Raw genomic sequence first — 19,667 nt, 5'->3', positions numbered from 1 at the left:
AGTTGAGCAACTCAGGCTAAGAAAGTTCTCACCATTTCAAAACGAGCAACCAGAGAGAATGTTTCATCAAAATCGACACCTTGTTGTTGGGCATATGCTTTAGCCACGAGTCGTGCTTTACACTTCTATATACTCCCATCTACAGCATATTTAGTTCTGAGCACCCACTTGAGTCCTATAACATTCTTGCCTTCAGGTGGATCAACCAAATCCCAATTAGCATTTCTTTCAATTGCCTCCATCTCACTAGACATTGCAACATGTCATTCTTTACACTTTGCAGCAACATCATATGTTACAGGATCAGAAACATATAATGCATAGTTACATGTACAATAAATTTCTTCCAACGATCTGAACTTCTTTGGAGGAGTTTCATTAGATGAACTGGATGGAGAACTTGGTGGTGAAGATGAACTTGAACTGCTATCAGATGAACCTGTATTATTGTTTTCTGCATCATTGTTATCTGAAGTTGGAGGGGCTGTCTCAAAACGGGTGCTACATCTATACCATCTTTATCTAAAAATGGAATAAAACTTCCATATTTTTCTTCTTTCCAAGACCAACTAGCATCCTCATTGAACATCACATCTCTACTGATAATCATTTTTTTGGTAATTGGATTGTACAACCTGTAAGCTTTGGATTGCAAACTATAGCCGATGAAGATGCATTTTTCTGACTTTTCAACAACTTTATGGCGGGCAGATTTTACTAATGCATACACTATACACCCAAAGACTTTCAAATGGCTTACCGTAGGCTTAGAACCTCTCCATGCTTCATAAGGTGTCCTGTTCATAACAGATTTTGTCGGAGCGATGTTGAGAAGATACATAGTTGTTGCTACCGCTTCCGCCCAGAACATATGTGAAAGCTTTCTTGCGTTCAACATGCTTTTAGCTTTCTCCATCACACTTCTATTTTTCGCTACACAATTTCGTTTTTCTGTGGAGTGTGTGGTGTCGTAAGCTCTCTACGAATACCATACTTTTCACAATACTCATCAAATTCTTTCGAGAAAAATTCACCGCCCCTGTCTGTACGTAAAACCTTTATGAAACTATTAGTTTTCTTCTCAACAAAAACATGGAACTTTTTGAACATTTCAAATGCATCAGATTTCAAGATTAGGAAATAAACCCAACTCATTATACTATAATCATCCGTAAAGAGTAGGAAATAATGATTACCACTCAATGAATCGGTTTTCATGGGTCCAAAAAGTCCGCATGAATTAGCTCAAGATGCTTAGACTGTAACCCCCTGTTCTGAATCGTGTTCCTAATTCGGGACTGTGGCCCGAATATGGGTTATCATAAGGCTTAGGGCCTTTAAAAGAGAGAGATCTAGACCCATTTGGGTACGGACGATGTATTGGAGGTAATCCGGGAGTTGGGTGGTACACTGGAGCCAAGTGACATATCGGTAGAGTGGTAACTCGAGGTCTCTATGGATTTGGATTTTCGTTCAGAAGGTTTTGAGGTGAGGGTAAGTTGATAGATGTGGAGAGCTTCTCGCCACCTTTCTGTAGGTATAAAGAACGTCAAAAACGGAGTTGAAACGAAGAAGTTATGGTCGTTTGAAGTTGGAGTGGTTCGGGTGAGTGATCGTTAACTTGTTAACCAAGTTCATTCAAGGCTCACGATGTGAGCGTTAACGGCTCACGACGTGAGATGCACCTGATGCACAAAAACCCTTATTTTCGGGTATTTAAAGGTATAAGATGATTAGGGTTGCTTCTACTCCGCCTCTTTTCCCTCCAAGACCTCTGGAAACCCTAATCTAAGCCTCTATTGAGCCCTTGAGCAATTGTTGGTGTTTTGGTGTGTGGTTTCCTTGAAGAAGAAGAAGAAGAAGAAGCTCTTGGGGAGTTCCATTTTGGCAAGATAAGCTCATCTTTGTGGACTAGCTGAACTTGTGAGCTCCAGTAAGGTATAAAGATCCTACCTTTTTCACTTGAGGTTGCTAGATCTAACTTATTGTGACCTTCTTTGCATGGGATGTTGAAGTATCATGCATGGGGTCCATAAAGTTAGCAACTTTATGGACCATTGAGTCATTTGCTATGCTAGAAACCTTAGATCTGGATTTTGGTGCAAGTTATGAGCTTCAAGTTTGAATCTTGATGTTTATACCCATCTTTTGACCTAACTTGTATTTAAGTCATGTATTGGACATATGTGACTAAAAAGCTTGGATTTTTATGGTTCTTGGGGTCAAGGAAGGCCCTCTAGACTGTCCCATGTTATGGCTTAATGGATTAGGAGCTTAATGCTCATTTTTTGTCAGATCAGGACTCACGACGTGAGGAATGAAGCCTCACGACGTGAGTACGTATTCGAGGAAGTTTCTGGACAGTAACCACGACCTCACGACGTGAGCAGCCCCTGTGCAAATTTTGGATTCTTTGATGATGGGATAGCTTGGTTTTGGACTTGTCTTTTGGTTTGGGCTCTTAATGGGCCAAGGATTTGAGAGTAATGGACTTCTGGTTGGGCTTGCCTTGCTAGGCTTGCCCTAATGGGCCCCGGATGATGAATTGGGCCTTAGTGGGCCCAATGTATTTAGACCTTGATTGGGCCCAATGGGCTTGGACCTTTGGGCCATCGAAAAGTCATTGGTCCAGAAAAGTAAATGGGCCTTAGGAAAAAGCCCATGTAAGGGTTTGGGCCCAATTTGGAAAATTGGGCCATTGATGGACTCTATTGGACTTTATGGTTTTGGTTTTGGACTTTAGTTATGGGTCTTGTTGAGATACGAGGGTAAAATGGTCATTTCACCCCAAGGTTGGATTATGGTTCATGGTTTAGAACTTAGTTGCTAATCGGATATTGTGTTGGTAATTGTTAGTTTGGGGAAAACCGTCAGGGCAGCAACTAGGGAGTTCGGGCAGCGAGTTCAACAGTGCAAGGTGAGTCTCCTCATTGTTTGTATGGGTCTACGGCCACAATGTCGGCCCATTTAGTTTATGTATGGTAGGAAGACCCGGGGGTTAGCCCTAGGCATTATGCATGAAAGACCAGGAGGAGGCTCCTGGAACACAGTATGTTATTATGTATGGTAGGAAGACCCGGGGTTTAGCCCTAGGCAATATGTATGAAAGACTAGGAGGTGGCTCCTGGCACACTGTATGTTATTTTGTATGAAAGACCAGGGGGTGGCTCCTGGCACACTGTATGCTGATTAGCCAAGTAGAGTAGTATGTATGCTAGTTGTCTTTGTGATGCTTGTATGGAAGACCAGGGGTGGCCCTTGGCACTTGTCTATAAGACCCAGGGAGTGGCCCCCGACTTGGCAAGAAAGACCACGTGGTGGCCCGTGGCATAATGGCAAGACTATGTTTTGGCACATAGCATTTTATTTTGTATGATATATGTATGGATCATGGTTATGTATGGCATGTATGGATCAGTTGATATGTATGTTATGTGATATCTGGGGAACTCACTAAGCTTCGTGCTCACGGCTTTCAACGATTTGTTTCAGGTACTAATGTTTTTCCAAGGAAGGAGCTCGGGGCGATCGCAACACATCACACCATGTTTTCCGCACTAGATGATCTTTGGGATTTAAAACTCTGATAATCGTTTTATTAAGAATGCTATTATATGATTGAGCAAAATTTATTAAGCGATTTTTAATTAATCAAAACGAAATTTTTAGTCTTGAATTTTGGGATGTTACAAGTTGGTATCAGAGCCTTGGTTTGAGGGATTCGGGCACACTCTCGGGTGTGTCTGGACTCAAACTGAGGACTTGATATGAAAATTTTCAAAAAGGAACTTGAAAAGTATTTTAAAAGAGAAAAGAACTATGAAAAGAACAAGGTGTGTGATGCGTGCAATCGATCGAGCTCAAGTAAATGGTTCCCAAAATACCAATACATGTTTGATATGTGATATGATATGATTATGTGATTCGCATGCTAGATTATGGCTAAGGATCTAGGAGAGATGCCTTTGAATGCTTATGTGAACTTGTAGAATTGCACGCTAGAACTGATCAGCCAGTAGTAGGATGGCCTGTTTAGGTTATGCCTGATTGTATGAGCCCTTGAATTGCATGCTAGCATAGATTCCTACTAAGAGGATAAAATGGCTTGTTTGGTTAGATTATCCGTTTGTCTGAATGCTGCTTGCTTTGTGCTTTGTGGGACTCTGAGTGATGGGAGTTAGCTACTAGATGAATACGTTAAGCCACATGTGATCAGGGTTGAATAATCTCAGAGTGCTGGACTTGACCCTATTGCGCAACTCTTGTCTGAGTCTAACCGTTGTAGGGATGAGTCCTTTACTCGAAGGATTATCCGAGCCTCGTCACATGTGATGGTATTCATGTAGTGGTAAATTTGCATCATGAAGAGTCTCTCAGCAGCCGAGGCATGGGTGGGTTCGGGAACCTAGGAAAGCCTAGGAGGAGTGTGACAGAGTGCAACAAAAGTAGAAGGGACTTGGTGAAGTCGAAGCAATCCTTGAGGAAAGTACGGATAGATGTGGAAGGTAGTATGGGCCCGTACTACTGAAAGCAGAGGATCCGTACTCGAGTCAAGGAGGGTCGAGATAGAACCAGGAAACTTGTAGTATGTGAGACCTTCTGAGGTTACGTATGACCCTGACGATTATGTGTTTCATTTCAGAATGGTAATGATTACGCGACACGGAGCAGGAGGACCAAGATCCGGTTCAGGATCAGGTTCGGGTGCAGGTTTCGAGCCAGTGGATGAGGGACTACGCGAGTTCATCGCGTCTGAGATCACGAGAGTTATCCTTGAGTCGACCCCAATGATTTTCGGGTCGATGAAGGAAAGGATTATCGAGTTGATGGAGGACCGCCTTAGGGCGTTCCGGAGTGATATGACATCCAGCCAGTCAAGATCGCGCACACTGTCCTTCAAGGAGGGGGAGTGGCGCGCCAGACTTCCACGGGGTGAAGGACCCCATTGTTGCTAGGAGATGGATTGCAGACATTGAGTCTGCACAGTTGACGAGCTTCTGTCCTGAGGGTTCGAAGGTTCGATTTGCTGCAGGATGCTTGAGGGACAGAGCTAGAGACTGGTGGGAGTCAGTTGGTGATTCCTTGGGAGCCTCAGCCATTGAGGCTATGACCTGTTCCGACTTTGTGACCAGGTTTAGGGCGGAGTTTGCACCGGCTATGGAGCTTCAGCAGCTGGCCAGGGAGTTCCTAGACATGAGACAGACGACAGAATCGGTGGCGAAGATTACCGCCAAGTTTCGGGAGAGGGCCTTATTGGTGCCTCAGTATGCAGGGGATGAGGAGATGTGGAGGACCCGCTATCATGACATGTTGAGAGCTGATATTCGGGAGCATGTCAGCTTCTCAGCATGCCCGACCCTGGACTCTATGATTGCCAGGGCGCGGGAAAGGGAGATTGATTTGGAGCACATTGCGAAGAGGATGTTAGATCAGATGTATACTTTGGAGGGTCCCGGGAAGAGACCCAAGACTTCAGATCAACGATTGGTAGGTCGGTAGGGCCGAAGTCAGTGCAGCACGTGCGGGAAAATACATGAGGGAGTTTGCCGTTCCAGGGGTTCAGGCTGCTACAAGTGTGGAAGTGATGGTCACGTCAGCAGGGACTGCCCACAGGGGGCAAGCCCATTATGTTTTCACTACAATCAGGTGGGCCACAAGAAGGCCGACTGCCCGACGATGAGGGGAGGAGCAGGGAGTGCGTCTGCCCCGACTACTTTGAGGATTACGGATAGGCGAGAGGGTAGGGCCTTGCAGTGACAGATGAGGGAGATCCGGATTACAGCATGGAATGTTGCAGGTATGTATCAATTACTATTTTCGATTTTGTATGTATTATGATAGTTCTTACCTCGGTCTCATGTGATAGTATGTATGAGTTATCTCTCTGCTTGTATTCAAATTGTATTTTCGGAATTGTCATATGCCAATTGCATACTAGGAACTATTAGTAGCTACTATAGGGTCATTTCTCACTTCGGGTTCGAAGTGTCCAGTATTATCTTAGTTACGGCCGAAATCGGTTCAGGAGCGTTACGTGGAGGTCTGTGGGCAGGGTCCAAGGAGTGGTTATCCACCATCGTCAGGATTCGGTGGTTTTAGTCTTGGTGTTTAGGATAGCTTTTGGAAGCATCAAAGGAAGTGGTCTATCACTGAAGAGGTTGCTCTTAGCATTGGTTATTTGGACCTTAAGGACATCAGATCGAGCACTTGGGATTATCAGTATTGGGAATTCAGAAAAACGTTCATCTAGTCTTTAGTAATTGTGCGGTATTTGGAGTAGGCTAGTAATGGATCACTAGCAAGGTTAGGCGTTGGTAGTCAGGGTGCCTATCGTGTAAGGAAGAAAGGAATGAGGATCCATCAAGTCGCGCATATTTTAAGGATTTAGTCGAATCTAAGTGGGGGAGAATCGCCTAGGGATTCAGAAGCAGAGGCGGTCTTGAAACTGGGATAAGTTTCGCATTCATGCCAGGCAGCAAGGCAGCCCCGAGCAGCTGTAGGGAGTGAGGGTAGTATGAGTTGGAAGTTCGGAAAACTTGCCAACATTGAGGTCTCGTTCTCGTGATGGTTGATAGCAGGTCTTAAGAAATCAGGACGGGGATTTCAGTCAGGACATGAGTTCAACTTGGGATATTAGATCGTGCGTGTATGCTCGACCTTGGAGTGAGTTTGGATTAGTAGGCAGCGAAAGACCATGGTCAGCGGTGGAGACTGTTGGGTTATGAGCATTCTAACACTCCTAAGTGTACATGCAACCCTAAATACCTTGGATCTATGTTTTCTCTATTATACATACAATTATGAACATCCAAGGTATTATCCTAATCTAGCATACAAAATAATAAATATAACAAGATAGAATACATACCTCTTTGATGTAGAATGTCTTCATGAAGCTTGAGTGCCTAGTGCCCCAAGTGTGACACCTCAAATGGTTCACACAACACCAAATACACTTGGAATAACTTGAGAGAAACTTGAACACTCCTTGAAATCGTCTAGCCCTCACACTCACACATTAGTGCACGATTTCTTGAGCCATGGGATTCTTTTATATGGTGGATATTAGGGTTACACCATGTAACTCATAACTTTACCCATTCCTTATGCTCCATGGATTTTAACCTCCATGGAGTATCCATGGGTCACCCCATGGACTTAGTCCAACATAAGGAATCTTGGATCACAAGCCCACATATATAAGAATGAATGATTTACACAATCAACCCATATATTTAATTAGTCTCCTTTTGATCACTTAATTAATTCCAAATTAATTCTTGATCAATACTAATTAAATAACCTTATTAATATATTAGAACTTATAATATATTAACCAACCTTAAGTGTTATTTCTCTCATTATAGTCTATCCAAATGCATGATGCCATGCAACCCAAATGGACCATGCCGGGTCGGGTCAAGTCTTACCAATTATAGTTATGGACTTAGACATTAATCCAACAGTCTCCCACTTGGATAAGTCTAAAACTATTATTGCGTATGACTTCAGGAACCGATCAGCAATCGTAGCTCTCAAAAGCTTCTGTCGAACTCTGACCTTGTCGATGAACTCTGACCTTTGTCAATGACTTGTCCATTAGATAAGGGATCATATATTCCTCCATTCTGGATATCATATGGACTGAGACATGGATTATCAATCATTTTCTCTGTCCATTTGTTGTTTCCCGATTTCCGATTCATGATGACTGACTGATTGAACAAATCAAATCAGTCATGGCTTGGCCAAGCACTCACATGTATCATCTTTAAATCATCGAGGGGCCCACAAATATCGCTTTTATCCCGAAGGTAAAAGGAATGGATAAACTTTGACTCATATGGCTTGTTCTACTACTTGTTGAATCATACACACAGGCACGTTTTATAACATCGAGTTACCAATGCGTTTTCGTGCAATCAATGTATAACCAACTCATAGTAACAACTCATATCTCTAGGTTTGAAGAATATAAGATATTATCGTCTCATGATCACTCGTGATAAAATCCATGAAGTGATTCAAATGAGCGCAGGTTGAATCCAATACTCAGAACTTATGAGTACTCATGAGTGTTGTAGCACCACTTTGTCCACCAACTTGGACCTCTACAAACCAACCCATGACAGTCTTGATTCATATCTACTTCCAACATATGACCGACTGTGGATGGTTTGAATAACTTAATCATTCAGGAAGAGCGACTTAGTTATTCTGGAAGTCAAAACATGCAAAGTGAAACACAAGAATAAATGAATCAAATATGGTATCAAACCCTATGAATATAAATAAACACTTTTATTTATCACCATACTGATTACTCATTATTCATTGTTTCGGTTTTATCAACTTTATACTTGAATTTAAAACAATAGTTGTCCCATGCTCCAAGCATGTACACTATGTTTTCTAAACACTAGTCATGCCATACACCAAGTATGCATATTATGTTTGTCTATGATCTTTACTTTGTAAAATAGATCAATTGAACATCACTCCAATGATCCTCTTTTCACAGTCCCAAATCCTTACTGCAAATGCAAGAATTCCAAATTCATGCCATTTACTGAAATCTGTTAGATTCTAAACTTATATGCATTGATCCTCTTAATGATTATGCACGAAGTCAGAAAGACTTGACAACAATCATTACAGAGCATTCCAAAGGAGATCAGCTCCTTGGAAACATCCTTCTTTCATTAAGTTTCCTAATCTTACACAGATTGAATAATTTCTAACTTTGAAACATTTCCATATTCCATTTTGACTATCACTTCTGAATAAGAGTTGCCTCCTTACAGATTATGTCAATATGGTCCTTCCAGAATTAACATTATACTTCCAACTGTCCTTGAGCAACCAATCTTTGGTAAACCTTAGATTGTCCTCAACAATTGCTTAATCATTTTAGTCATATCCAATTCTAGACCTTTTCCCTTCATAATGCCCCAGGCATTTGGAAAATTTTAGAAAGGATGAATATAGCACATGTAATCGATCCTATATCCGAAGCATATGGGACACGATTCATGATGTCTCACATAAATACTAAACCAGTCTTTTGCTATAATATTTTCATTTCAATTTGCCAAGTTCTCAAAATTCAGATTATGAAAAGGGATGCCGTAATCATAATCGAATTTTAGAACGCAAATAATGGACCCATATATAGAATTTCCTTATGTTGAGCCATTCCAACATGAAATTCATATATATATCCTTGATTAAATACGATTAAAATCTCAATCTAAGCTTTTAGAATTGAAATGAAGTATAATTTCCTCTCCCTTAATTATAGCAAAACAACTTTTTCAACCCCTGCAACCTCACGAATTGAAACTTTTGTTTTCTATAATTAACATTGCTAACTTGCAACCTTTGTCATAATTATCATGCTCCCACTAACATGATGATTATTAGCATAACACTTATGCTCCCACTAGCTTTGACATGTACTCAGAAATCAGCTGACTTTCTTACCAAAGTTAAGATTTCTGATACTAGATTGTTTTGATAAAACTTTATCAAAATCATACACCTCTCTTAGATAGCTCACATGTGTGTCTAAACAATTTTAGAACTATGAAAAGGGATGCCGTAATCATAGTCTCAATTGTTTAGACCTTTGCCACTTCTCACAAGTCCATGTTAGTGTGTCGGTAAACCACACACGCTCCACTAACGACTTTGAGAATGCAAATATCACAATTGCTATCTAGCTAAAATCTACTTAGTGAAAGTGTTTCCTCACCATCATTTTCATGAATCTGAGAGAAACCTTATGACACTTAGATTTAATAGTGTATGTGTTCTTATCCATGTGAATTTGTCAAAACCATAATCACAAGACAAGGTTAGTGACAAATCCAAACTCATATTGATTAAACTTGTGCAATCTTAGATTCTTGCCATTTGGCAGCTCAGGTGCCTGCCATTGCTTCCAAGTAGTTGTGCAACCAATTGAGAACTCTCAGAACTCCTATGCAAAGCCAACTTGAATAGGCACAAAAATTTCAACACGATAGGTTATAAACCTCAAGTCGTGTGCTAGTGAAGGACTTTAGGTTTTATTCTTGATTAAGTCTTGAAACTTTCAAGAGCTTTAAGACTCCCACTGTCCTCTTGACATATAAGACTGCCTTGTCAAATTCTCAAGAGATAGTGCGGATTCTTTATCAAGACTAACACTTTACACAATTGGCCTAAGTTGGTCTCTGTTTTATCCAAAACATCACAACTTACCAATTTCAAATGTACAAGAGTAGATAACCTTTTACTCTTACATTTGACTAGTGTTAACAAACCCTCTTTAAGATATGTCACTCAAGTTACAATCTTGGAGTATGACTCTAAGAGTTTTGGAACGAAGTATGACTCATCTTTTTGATTTAACCATTTCAACAATTCATGACTCCTCTTCTTAGTCATAAGAATGCACTAAGATGACTTTAGAGGACCAATTGTGATATGGTATCTTAATCATTAAGATGATCATAAACATGATACTAAAGTACTCTCCCATCTTTTCAGATTTGAGAAACTTTTATCTTTCTGCCATACTTTGATTCTTCTTATTCGTTCTGTCTCACATTGAAACTTCTCTAATGCTACAGACTTATACTTAAACTTATAAGTATAATCATATTTACTGAACTTAAGTAAATCATGACGAATAGTCTTCTTGATCTTTTGTGGTGGACTTGACCAGTGCACAAGAATGTGTACTCGATCCCTTAGTCCTTTCCTTATTCATATAAGGAATTAGTCTTAATTTTCCAAGCTGAAAGTTCTCATTCATCATACTATACAACTTGCATGATTCCAAGTTTCGGTCCAATTGAACCTTGGGTGATGAGAATCTTTCCTTATTTGGTAATATTAGACACTACCACAACCGAAAGAATCAAATCCATTTTTCCAATATTGCTATCAATGGAATCTTATAAGCAACAACTTTTCACAAATGCCATTGTAAGGATACTTAAAATAAATAAAATCAAAACCTTTTTCTTTTATTTTAAAACTTTGCGGAAAAACTTATCCTTACAATCCATATGAAAACCTTGTTGTTATCTATTCCTAAGCATTATAAATATCATAACTCTTAAGTAATAGCCCAAAATTCTGATCACCGAACCATGCGATTGAAATCCATCTTCGCGATCAGAATCAGCATGTACTTAATAGAGTTAGACAATGAACTTTACTTGAAGTAGAGCCAAACTTATTGACTTTAACATCCTTAGGTAAATTTGGCAGCTTCGTAACCAATGCCCCTTCCTTTGGCAATATTTACCTATGGACCCTTGACAATGGGACTATCTCAGACTTCACCTCTCTCTTTACCATTGGGTCAACCGAGTTGACTATGGCCGATCCCTTTCCATTGGGAAGAGAGAGCTTTACTGGATATCCAATGTCATCATTGTCAATGTCCATAGCGTTTTAGGAAGTTGATCTTAGCAAATAGATAAGATCATTAAGGGTCTTGTCTTAGTCTGTTTCATAGGATTCCCAAAAGAACTCACTATGTGACTTAGAAAGTAGTTGAGCCACCAACTTTCTCAAGACTTTGACACCCAACTCTCCCGGCTTGTCAATATGTGACTACATCTCCAAGATGTGATCACACCTAGACCTTGCCTTGCCAATAGGGCTTGAGTGACCTTAAACTTTTTAGGAACTTGTGGGTTAGGGAGAATAATTGGAGGAGGTGAAAGAAGTATGATATCCATGGGACATCATCTTCATTTAGGAAAGCTTGTTTCAAGAGATTTGGGAAGATCATAAATGTCTAGACCAGACATCTTTTTGGGAGATATTCAAGATAGTTGATTTAAAGTCCTTAATATGACACCCAATATGAAATATTAAGGCTAGGACCCAACAAACTATTTTATAACTTAGAAGAGGGATGCCGTAATCCAAGCTATAAAATATTTGAAGGTAGGTGAATGACGATTCACCAATTTCCACCATGAAAAACGAAATAATTTATTAGGTTTTAATTGGATTTGAAAGTCCTAGATCTTTGAGATTCATTGAACTGTTCAAAGGCATGTTTCAATCTCGAGTGTGCCCTTCAGGTTTTGTGACTGGGATGCCGAGGATCACAAAACAAGGTGTGAATAACCATGCAAATATACTTGGTACCCTTAATATTTACCCCTTAATCAGTGTGCCGGTTAACCACACACGCTCCACCGATACTATGATAAATATTAAGTTACCCTTTGCCTACCTTGTTAAGTCCAGGTTAGTGTGCCGGTTAACCACACACGCTCCACTAACGACTTAAGCAAAGTGCAAAATGTAATTTCATGGGTTAGCACCAAATTCACATTTTCCTAAGTAACTAAGATTGGGTATTAATAAGAGTTTAGTTACTTAGTATTTATCATTAATACTTTTAATGAAAGGAGAATTATAGTCCTTGTCCTACCCGTTCGGCTAACGACCCTCCACCAGTCAAGGAAGCGGTGGGTGAGAGTGGACACCCATTAAACTGCCATTTTATAGGCAGTAACCTTATACCCCCCTTATAGACCGGCTTCGTGAATGAGGCCTACTAACGGTAAGACTGACTTTACTCTTATACATATATATAAATATTATTAACTTATAATATTATAAAGTATAAGGGTTGAATTTTAACTTTTAAAATTCTAAGGGCTAACTTGGAATTAAAGTATTCATAAGTGAAAACTTTTCAAATTCCAAAACTTGAGGGCAAGTTTTGAAACTATTCAAAACTAATTAATTCCATAACTTATGAGTTTAAAGTAGTTTTAATTAAAACTACTTTAAACTAATTAATAAAAAAAATAACTTTTTTTTATTGTAACTTATGGAACTAATTAAGGTTACACTTTTTTTTTTAATTTAATGAAGAGACTCTTGAACCTCCATAACTTGAGGACAAGTTATGGAGTCATAAAACCATTTAATTAGAACTAGACTCTTCATTTTGTAACCTTTGCCAACTTTTATGAGTTTTATGATTCTTAAATGTGACTTTTCATATAACTTGAGGACAAGTTACAAAAACACACTTTGGAATCAACTCTTAGATTAAAATGGATTGAAAACAACTATTTCACACAACTTTTTTATTAATCTAAGAACCTCATAAGAACAAGATAATTCAAATCATCAATCTTCAAGAAATTAGCATGAACATACAAACTAATACAAATCTTGAAATTATGACAATTATCTTAGAAATTGGATTAGCATGAACATTACCACATCAAAAACAAGTTTATAAGTCCAAAAACATCTTAGGGTAATGTTCCTAGTCCAATTCCAGCCAAAACAATCAAATATATGCATCCAACTCGATTTTTTCAGCTACTTTTGCAAGTATAACAAGAAAACAAACCTGGCTCTGATACCACTGTTGGGTTATGAGCATTCTAACACTCCTAAGTGTACATGCAACCCTAAATACCTTGGATCTATGTTTTCTCTATTATACATACAATTATGAACATCCAAGGTATTATCCTAATCTAGCATACAAAATAATAAATATAACAAGATAGAATACATACCTCTTTGATGTAGAATGTCTTCATGAAGCTTGAGTGCCTAGTGCCCCAAGTGTGACACCTCAAATGGTTCACACAACACCAAATACACTTGGAATAACTTGAGAGAAACTTGAACACTCCTTGAAATCGTCTAGCCCTCACACTCACACATTAGTGCACGATTTCTTGAGCCATGGGATTCTTTTATATGGTGGCTATTAGGGTTACACCATGTAACTCATAACTTTACCCATTCCTTATGCTCCATGGATTTTAACCTCCATGGAGTATCCATGGGTCACCCCATGGACTTAGTCCAACATAAGGAATCTTGGATCACAAGCCCACATATATAAGAATGAATGATTTACACAATCAACCCATATATTTAATTAGTCTCCTTTTGATCACTTAATTAATTCCAAATTAATTCTTGATCAATACTAATTAAATAACCTTATTAATATATTAGAACTTATAATATATTAACCAACCTTAAGTGTTATTTCTCTCATTATAGTCTATCCAAATGCATGATGCCATGCAACCCAAATGGACCATGCCGGGTCGGGTCAAGTCTTACCAATTATAGTTATGGACTTAGACATTAATCCAACAGAGACATCATGGAAAGTGTTGTAAGACTGCGGGATAGCCGTAGCATTCACTAGTAGCCAGTCAGCGTGGGAAGTGTTGTAAGACTGCGGGATAGCCGTAGCATTCACCAGCGGCCAGATAGCATCAGAATGTGGTAAGACTGCGGGGTGGCCCGTAGCATTAGTTGGCATATAGTGTAGAAGTGTGGTATGACTGCGGGGTGGCATGTAGCATTAGTTGGCAGATAGTGTAGAAGTGTGGTAAGACTGCGGGGTGGCCCGTAGCATTAGTTGGCAGATAGCGTAGAAGTGTTGTAAGACTATGGGGTGGCCCGTATCATTCACTAATTGGCAGGACGAGTATAGTAAGACTGCGGGGTGGCCCGTAGCATTTGTTAGTAATCCATTGGTACATGGGATCGTAAGACTGTGGGGTGGCCCGTAGCATTCGCCGACCCCTGTTCGGCAGTGAGAATGTGGCAGATGCGTTATTCGCTCACGGATTTCTCCAGATGGTTTAGGCTGGGGCGGGACAGCCACACGGATGTGAGTAGGCCGCAGTATGACTGGATTCGGAAAACGGCAGGTCGTTGGAGACCAGGAGTGATGTAAGACTACAGTGGTGCTGGCAGCATTCACCTTTTGTAGTAGATTCGGTGGCGACGGGTAGTCGGATAGTATGATCTGGAGGATCAGCATGAATAATGGATCCATGAGTGGAAATACAACTGGGGCAGGTTTCGATAGCCGAAGTTCTCTTTGGAATTCGTGGGGAGGCGACTATGAGGTTGCGCTTTAGCTCAGCAACCGAGTAGGAATCCAGTATTCTGGATAGCGGTAGTAATTTGGGATTTTGCGTAAAGTAGCTGGCGAACAAGAGGATGCTAAGGAACTTACAGTTGGATTACATAATCTCAGAGTATTTGATTTGAACTAGTTGTGTAGCGCTTGTATGAGTCTAACCGATGCAGGGATGAATCTTCTACTCGAAGGATTATCGAAGCCTTCTGTTAAGTATAAGTATTCTGCAACTGGTTATGGTTAGTGGTATTGTTTCCAGAAATATCAAGGGAATCAGGGCTGGAAGTCCTATGGTTGATCAGTTGTTGGATGAGGTTCGAGCATGGTAACATTGCACTGTAAGCAGTCCGTTAGGGAAACAGACCATTATGGAATTCAGACATTGGGAAGGCAGAAGTAGTTTACGGAAGCTTGAAGTTCGTTCTTTGGGATGGAAGTTGGGATCAGTTTCGGTTGAATTGAGAAGGTTAGTTTATGCGCAGGATCATTAGTTGCGTTCCGCGGATCAGTAGTTTTCGGTTATGGGTATTAGTAAGGAGTGATTTCGAGGACAAAATCTAAGTTAAGTGGGGGAGAGTTGTAATACCCTGTTCCGAATCGTGTTCCTAATTCGGGACTGTGGCCCGAAGATGGGTTATCATAAGGCTTAAGGCCTTTAGAAGAGAGAGATCTAGACCCATTTGGGTACAGACGATGTATTGGAGGTAATCCGGGAGTTGGGTGGTGCACTGGAGCCAAGTGGCATATCGGTAGAGTGGTAACTCGAGGTCTCTATGGATTTTGGATTTTCGTTCGGAAGGTTTTGAGGTGAGGGTAAGTTGATAGATGTGTAGAGCTTCTCTCCACCTTTCTGTGGATATAAAGAACGTCAAAAACGGAGTTGAAACGAAGAAGTTATGGCCGTTTGAAGTTGTAGTGGTTCGGGTGAGTGATCGTTAACTTGTTGACCAAGTTCATTCAAGGCTCACGACGTGAGGGTTAAGGGCTCACGACGTGAGATGCACCTGATGCACAAAAACCCTTATTTTCGGGTATTTAAAGGTATGGGATGATTAGGGTTGCTTCTACTCCGCCTCTTTTCCCTCCAAGACCTCTGGAAACCCTAATCTAAGCCTCCATTGAGCCCTTGAGCCATTGTTGATGTTTTGGTGTGTGGTTTCCTCGAAGAAGAAGAAGCTCTTGGGGAGTTCCATTTTGGCAAGATAAGCTCATCTTTGTGGACTAGCTGAACTTGTGAGCTCCAGTAAGGTATAAAGATCCTACCTTTTTCACTTGAGGTTGCTAGATCTAAGTTATTGTGACCTTATTTGCATAAGATCTTGAAGTATCATGCATGGGGTCCATAAAGTTAGCAACTTTATGGACCATTGAGTCATTTGCTATGCTAGAAACCTTAGATCTGTATTTTGGTGCAAGTTATGAGCTTCAAGTTTGAATCTTGATGTTTATACCCATCTTTTGACCTAACTAGTATTTAAGTCATGTATTGGACATATGTGACTAAAAAGCTTGGATTTTGATGGTTCTTGGGGTCAAGGAAGACCCTCTAGACTGTCCCATGTTATGGCTTAATGGATTAGGAGCTTTATGCTCATTTTTGGTCAGATCTGGACTCACGACGTGAGTACGTATTCGAGGAAGTTTCTGGACAGTAACCACGACCTCACGACGTGAGAATTAAGGGCTCACGACGTGAGCAGCCCCTGTGCAAATTTTGGACTCTTTGATGATGGGCTAGCTTGGTTTTGGACTTGTCTTTTGGTTTGGGCTCTTAATGGGCCAAGGATTTGAGAGTAATGGACTTCTGGTTGGGCTTGCCTTGCTAGGCTTGCCCTAATGGGCCCCGGATGATGAATTGGGCCTTAGTGGGCCCAATGTATTTAGACCTTGATTGGGCCCAATGGGCTTGGACCTTTGGGCCATCGGAAAGTCATTGGTCCAGAAAAGTAAATGGGCTTTAGGAAAAGGCTCATGTAAGGGTTTGGGCCCAATTTGGAAAATTGGGCCATTGATGGACTCTATTGGACTTTATGGTTTTGGGTTTGGACTTTAGTTATGGGTCTTGTTGAGATACAGGGGTAAAATGGTCATTTCACCCCAAGGTTGGATTATGGTTCATGGTTTAGAACTTAGTTGCTAATCGGATATTGTTTTGGTAATTGTTAGTTTGGGGAAAACCATCAGGGCAACAACTAGGGAGTTCGGGCAGCGAGTTCAACAGTGCAAGGTGAGTCTCCTCACTGTTTGTATAGGTCTACGGCCACAATGCCGACCTATTTAGTTTATGTATGGTAGGAAGACCCGGGGGTTAGCCCTAGGCATTATGCATGAAAGACCAGGAGGAGGCTCTTGGCACACAGTATGTTATTATGTATGGTAGGAAGACCCGGGGGTTAGCCCTAGGCAATATGTCTGAAAGACCAGGAGGTGGCTCCTGGCACACTGTATGCTATTTTGTATAAAAGACCAGGGGGTGGCTCCTGGCACACTGTATGCTGATTAACAAGTAGAGTAGTATGTATGCTAGTTGTCTTTGTGATGTTTGTATGGAAGACCAGGAGGTGACCCTTCGCACTTGTCTGTAAGACCCAGGGAGTGGCCCCCGGCTTGGCAAGAAAGACCACGTGGCGGCCCGTGGCATAATGGCAAGACTATGTTTTGGCACATTGCATTTTATTTGGTATGATATATGTATGGCTCATGGTTATGTATGGCATGTATGGATCAGTTGATATGTATGGTATGTGGTATCTGGGGAACTCACTAAGCTTCATTCTTACAACTTTCAACTATTTGTTTCAGGTACTAATGTTTTTCCAAGGAAGGAGCTCGGGGCGATCGCAGCACATCACACCATGTTTTCCGCACTAGATTATCTTTGGGATTTAAAACTCGGATAATCGTTTTATTAAGAATGCTATTAAATGATTGAGCAAAATTTATTAAGCGGGTTTTAATTAATCAAAACGAAACTTTTGGTCTTGAATTTTTGGATGTTACATAGACACCTTCCAAGACTTTCCTACAGGAAATGAGTTGTGACTTCTTTTCCCCATGACACATGCTTCACAAAACTCAACACTTCCAAAAAGAGGAAAACCCACAGCCATGTCCTTTTGATTGAGTATCTTCAACCCATTTTCATGCAGGTGACCATACGTCAAATTCCATACATCAGACTCTGTGCAGGTTTTAGCAACTAAAGCCTTCTTTTCAACACATGATACATCATGTGGAAACATCCTATTTTGAGTCATGCCAACACAAGCAACATTCTGTCCAAATTTTTTTGTGTTGAAGAAGACATTGGTCATCATAAAAAATGACTCTAGTTCCACTGGACATTAGTTGTACAACACTCAATAAATTATGGGCTAAACTTGGCACATATAATACGTCATACAAAAGCTTCTTTTTACCATTGCTATTGTAAAGATAAATCGTACCTTTACCATTAACAACGATTGGTCTTTCATCGCCTAGTCGAACATTAGATTCATTTGACTCATCCAACTCCTCAAACATTTGACGTTAACCCGACATATGATTTGAGCACCCACTATCAACGAACCAGACATCATCATGGAATGAATTATCTTTAATATGTGCCATGAATAACATCTCAGGCTCTTCTTTTTCTACAAAATTCGCTTGATTTCTCTCATATGTTTGCTTCTTCCAACAGTTTTCTTCTTCGTGCCCTGTTTTTCTGCAATACTCACACTGAATGGAGCCTTTTTTACTCATTCGTTGCTCGGAAAACCGTCCACGACCTCTGCCTCTACCTCAGCCTCTTCCTCTCATGCTACCTTTGTCATGTGCTCTACCACCAAAACTTTCTCCCTTTACTTGGAAAGATTATTCCCCATGTTGTTCTTGTGAACTATTCAACCGTTCCTCATGAGCTTGCAAGGAACTCATTAGTTCATCAAAAGTATAGTTGGACATATCATGGGCTTCCTCAATTGCAGTGACTACGAGATAAAATTTGTATGTAAGACTTCGCAAAATTTTTGAAACAACCGTTTTATCCGTTATTTCCTCTCTATATGAATTCATTTTGGTCACAATTGCACTTTCTCTAGACAGATAATATTGTGCAGATTCATTTTTCATCATGCTCAAAGTTTCAAATTCACGACAGAGAGTCTGAAGTTTCACAACAATTACATTTTTTGAGCCTTTAAACTCGGTCTTGAGAGTCTTCCATGCCTCATGTGTTGTTTTGGCTGAAGCAATTCTAGAGAAGAGGTTGTCATGAACGGCCGATTGAAGAAAGAAAAGAGCTTTTGCATCCTTTTTTCTGTTTTGCTTCAACCTATGTTGATCTTCATCTGGGTTTGTAAAACCATCCTCAACATAATCCCAAAGCTCCTGATATTTGAAGAGTGTTTTCATTTTAATAGACCAAAACTCATATTTTTCCCCATCAAAAATTGGAATTGGGGGTTGGGAGGTAGCTGAAATTCCATTACTACCCATGGATACGATCTACGTTAGGGTTGACACCTCACCTTTTTTTTCACTCAAGATCAAGAAAATCAAAGTTTCCCAGGTTGATCGTGCTTAGAAAAAGTGACAGAGAATAAGAGTTGGGTTGCTCTGTTTTTAAATGGCTCTTTTTCACTTTTAGCTTTGATACCAAAAATATTGGAAAAGAGAGAACAAGTATATGGTGGATGAAAGTAAAAGGTGTACTAAATCAATCATAAAAAAATGCCTTATATAGGCTTAC

At 40.3% G+C, this 19,667-nt stretch overlaps 1 protein-coding gene across 1 annotated transcript; it reads right to left on the bottom strand.

The window, feature by feature from the left end:
• Nucleotides 1–18,790: 18,790 nt before the first annotated feature.
• LOC145158091 (uncharacterized) lies at nucleotides 18,791–19,414 on the bottom strand. The gene has a single exon (XM_079077036.1). It carries the CDS (start codon nucleotides 19,412–19,414, stop codon nucleotides 18,791–18,793), a length of 624 nt encoding a protein of 207 aa, XP_078933162.1.
• Nucleotides 19,415–19,667: the final 253 nt, after the last annotated feature.

Source organism: Lactuca virosa, chromosome 2 (genome assembly GCF_052849685.1).
Source record: "Lactuca virosa cultivar CGN04683 chromosome 2, Lactuca_virosa_CGN04683_v6, whole genome shotgun sequence".
Taxonomy (NCBI): domain Eukaryota; kingdom Viridiplantae; phylum Streptophyta; class Magnoliopsida; order Asterales; family Asteraceae; genus Lactuca; species Lactuca virosa.
The sequence above is the reverse complement of the archived record's forward strand: the minus strand, read 5'-3'. Positions and strand labels throughout refer to the sequence as shown.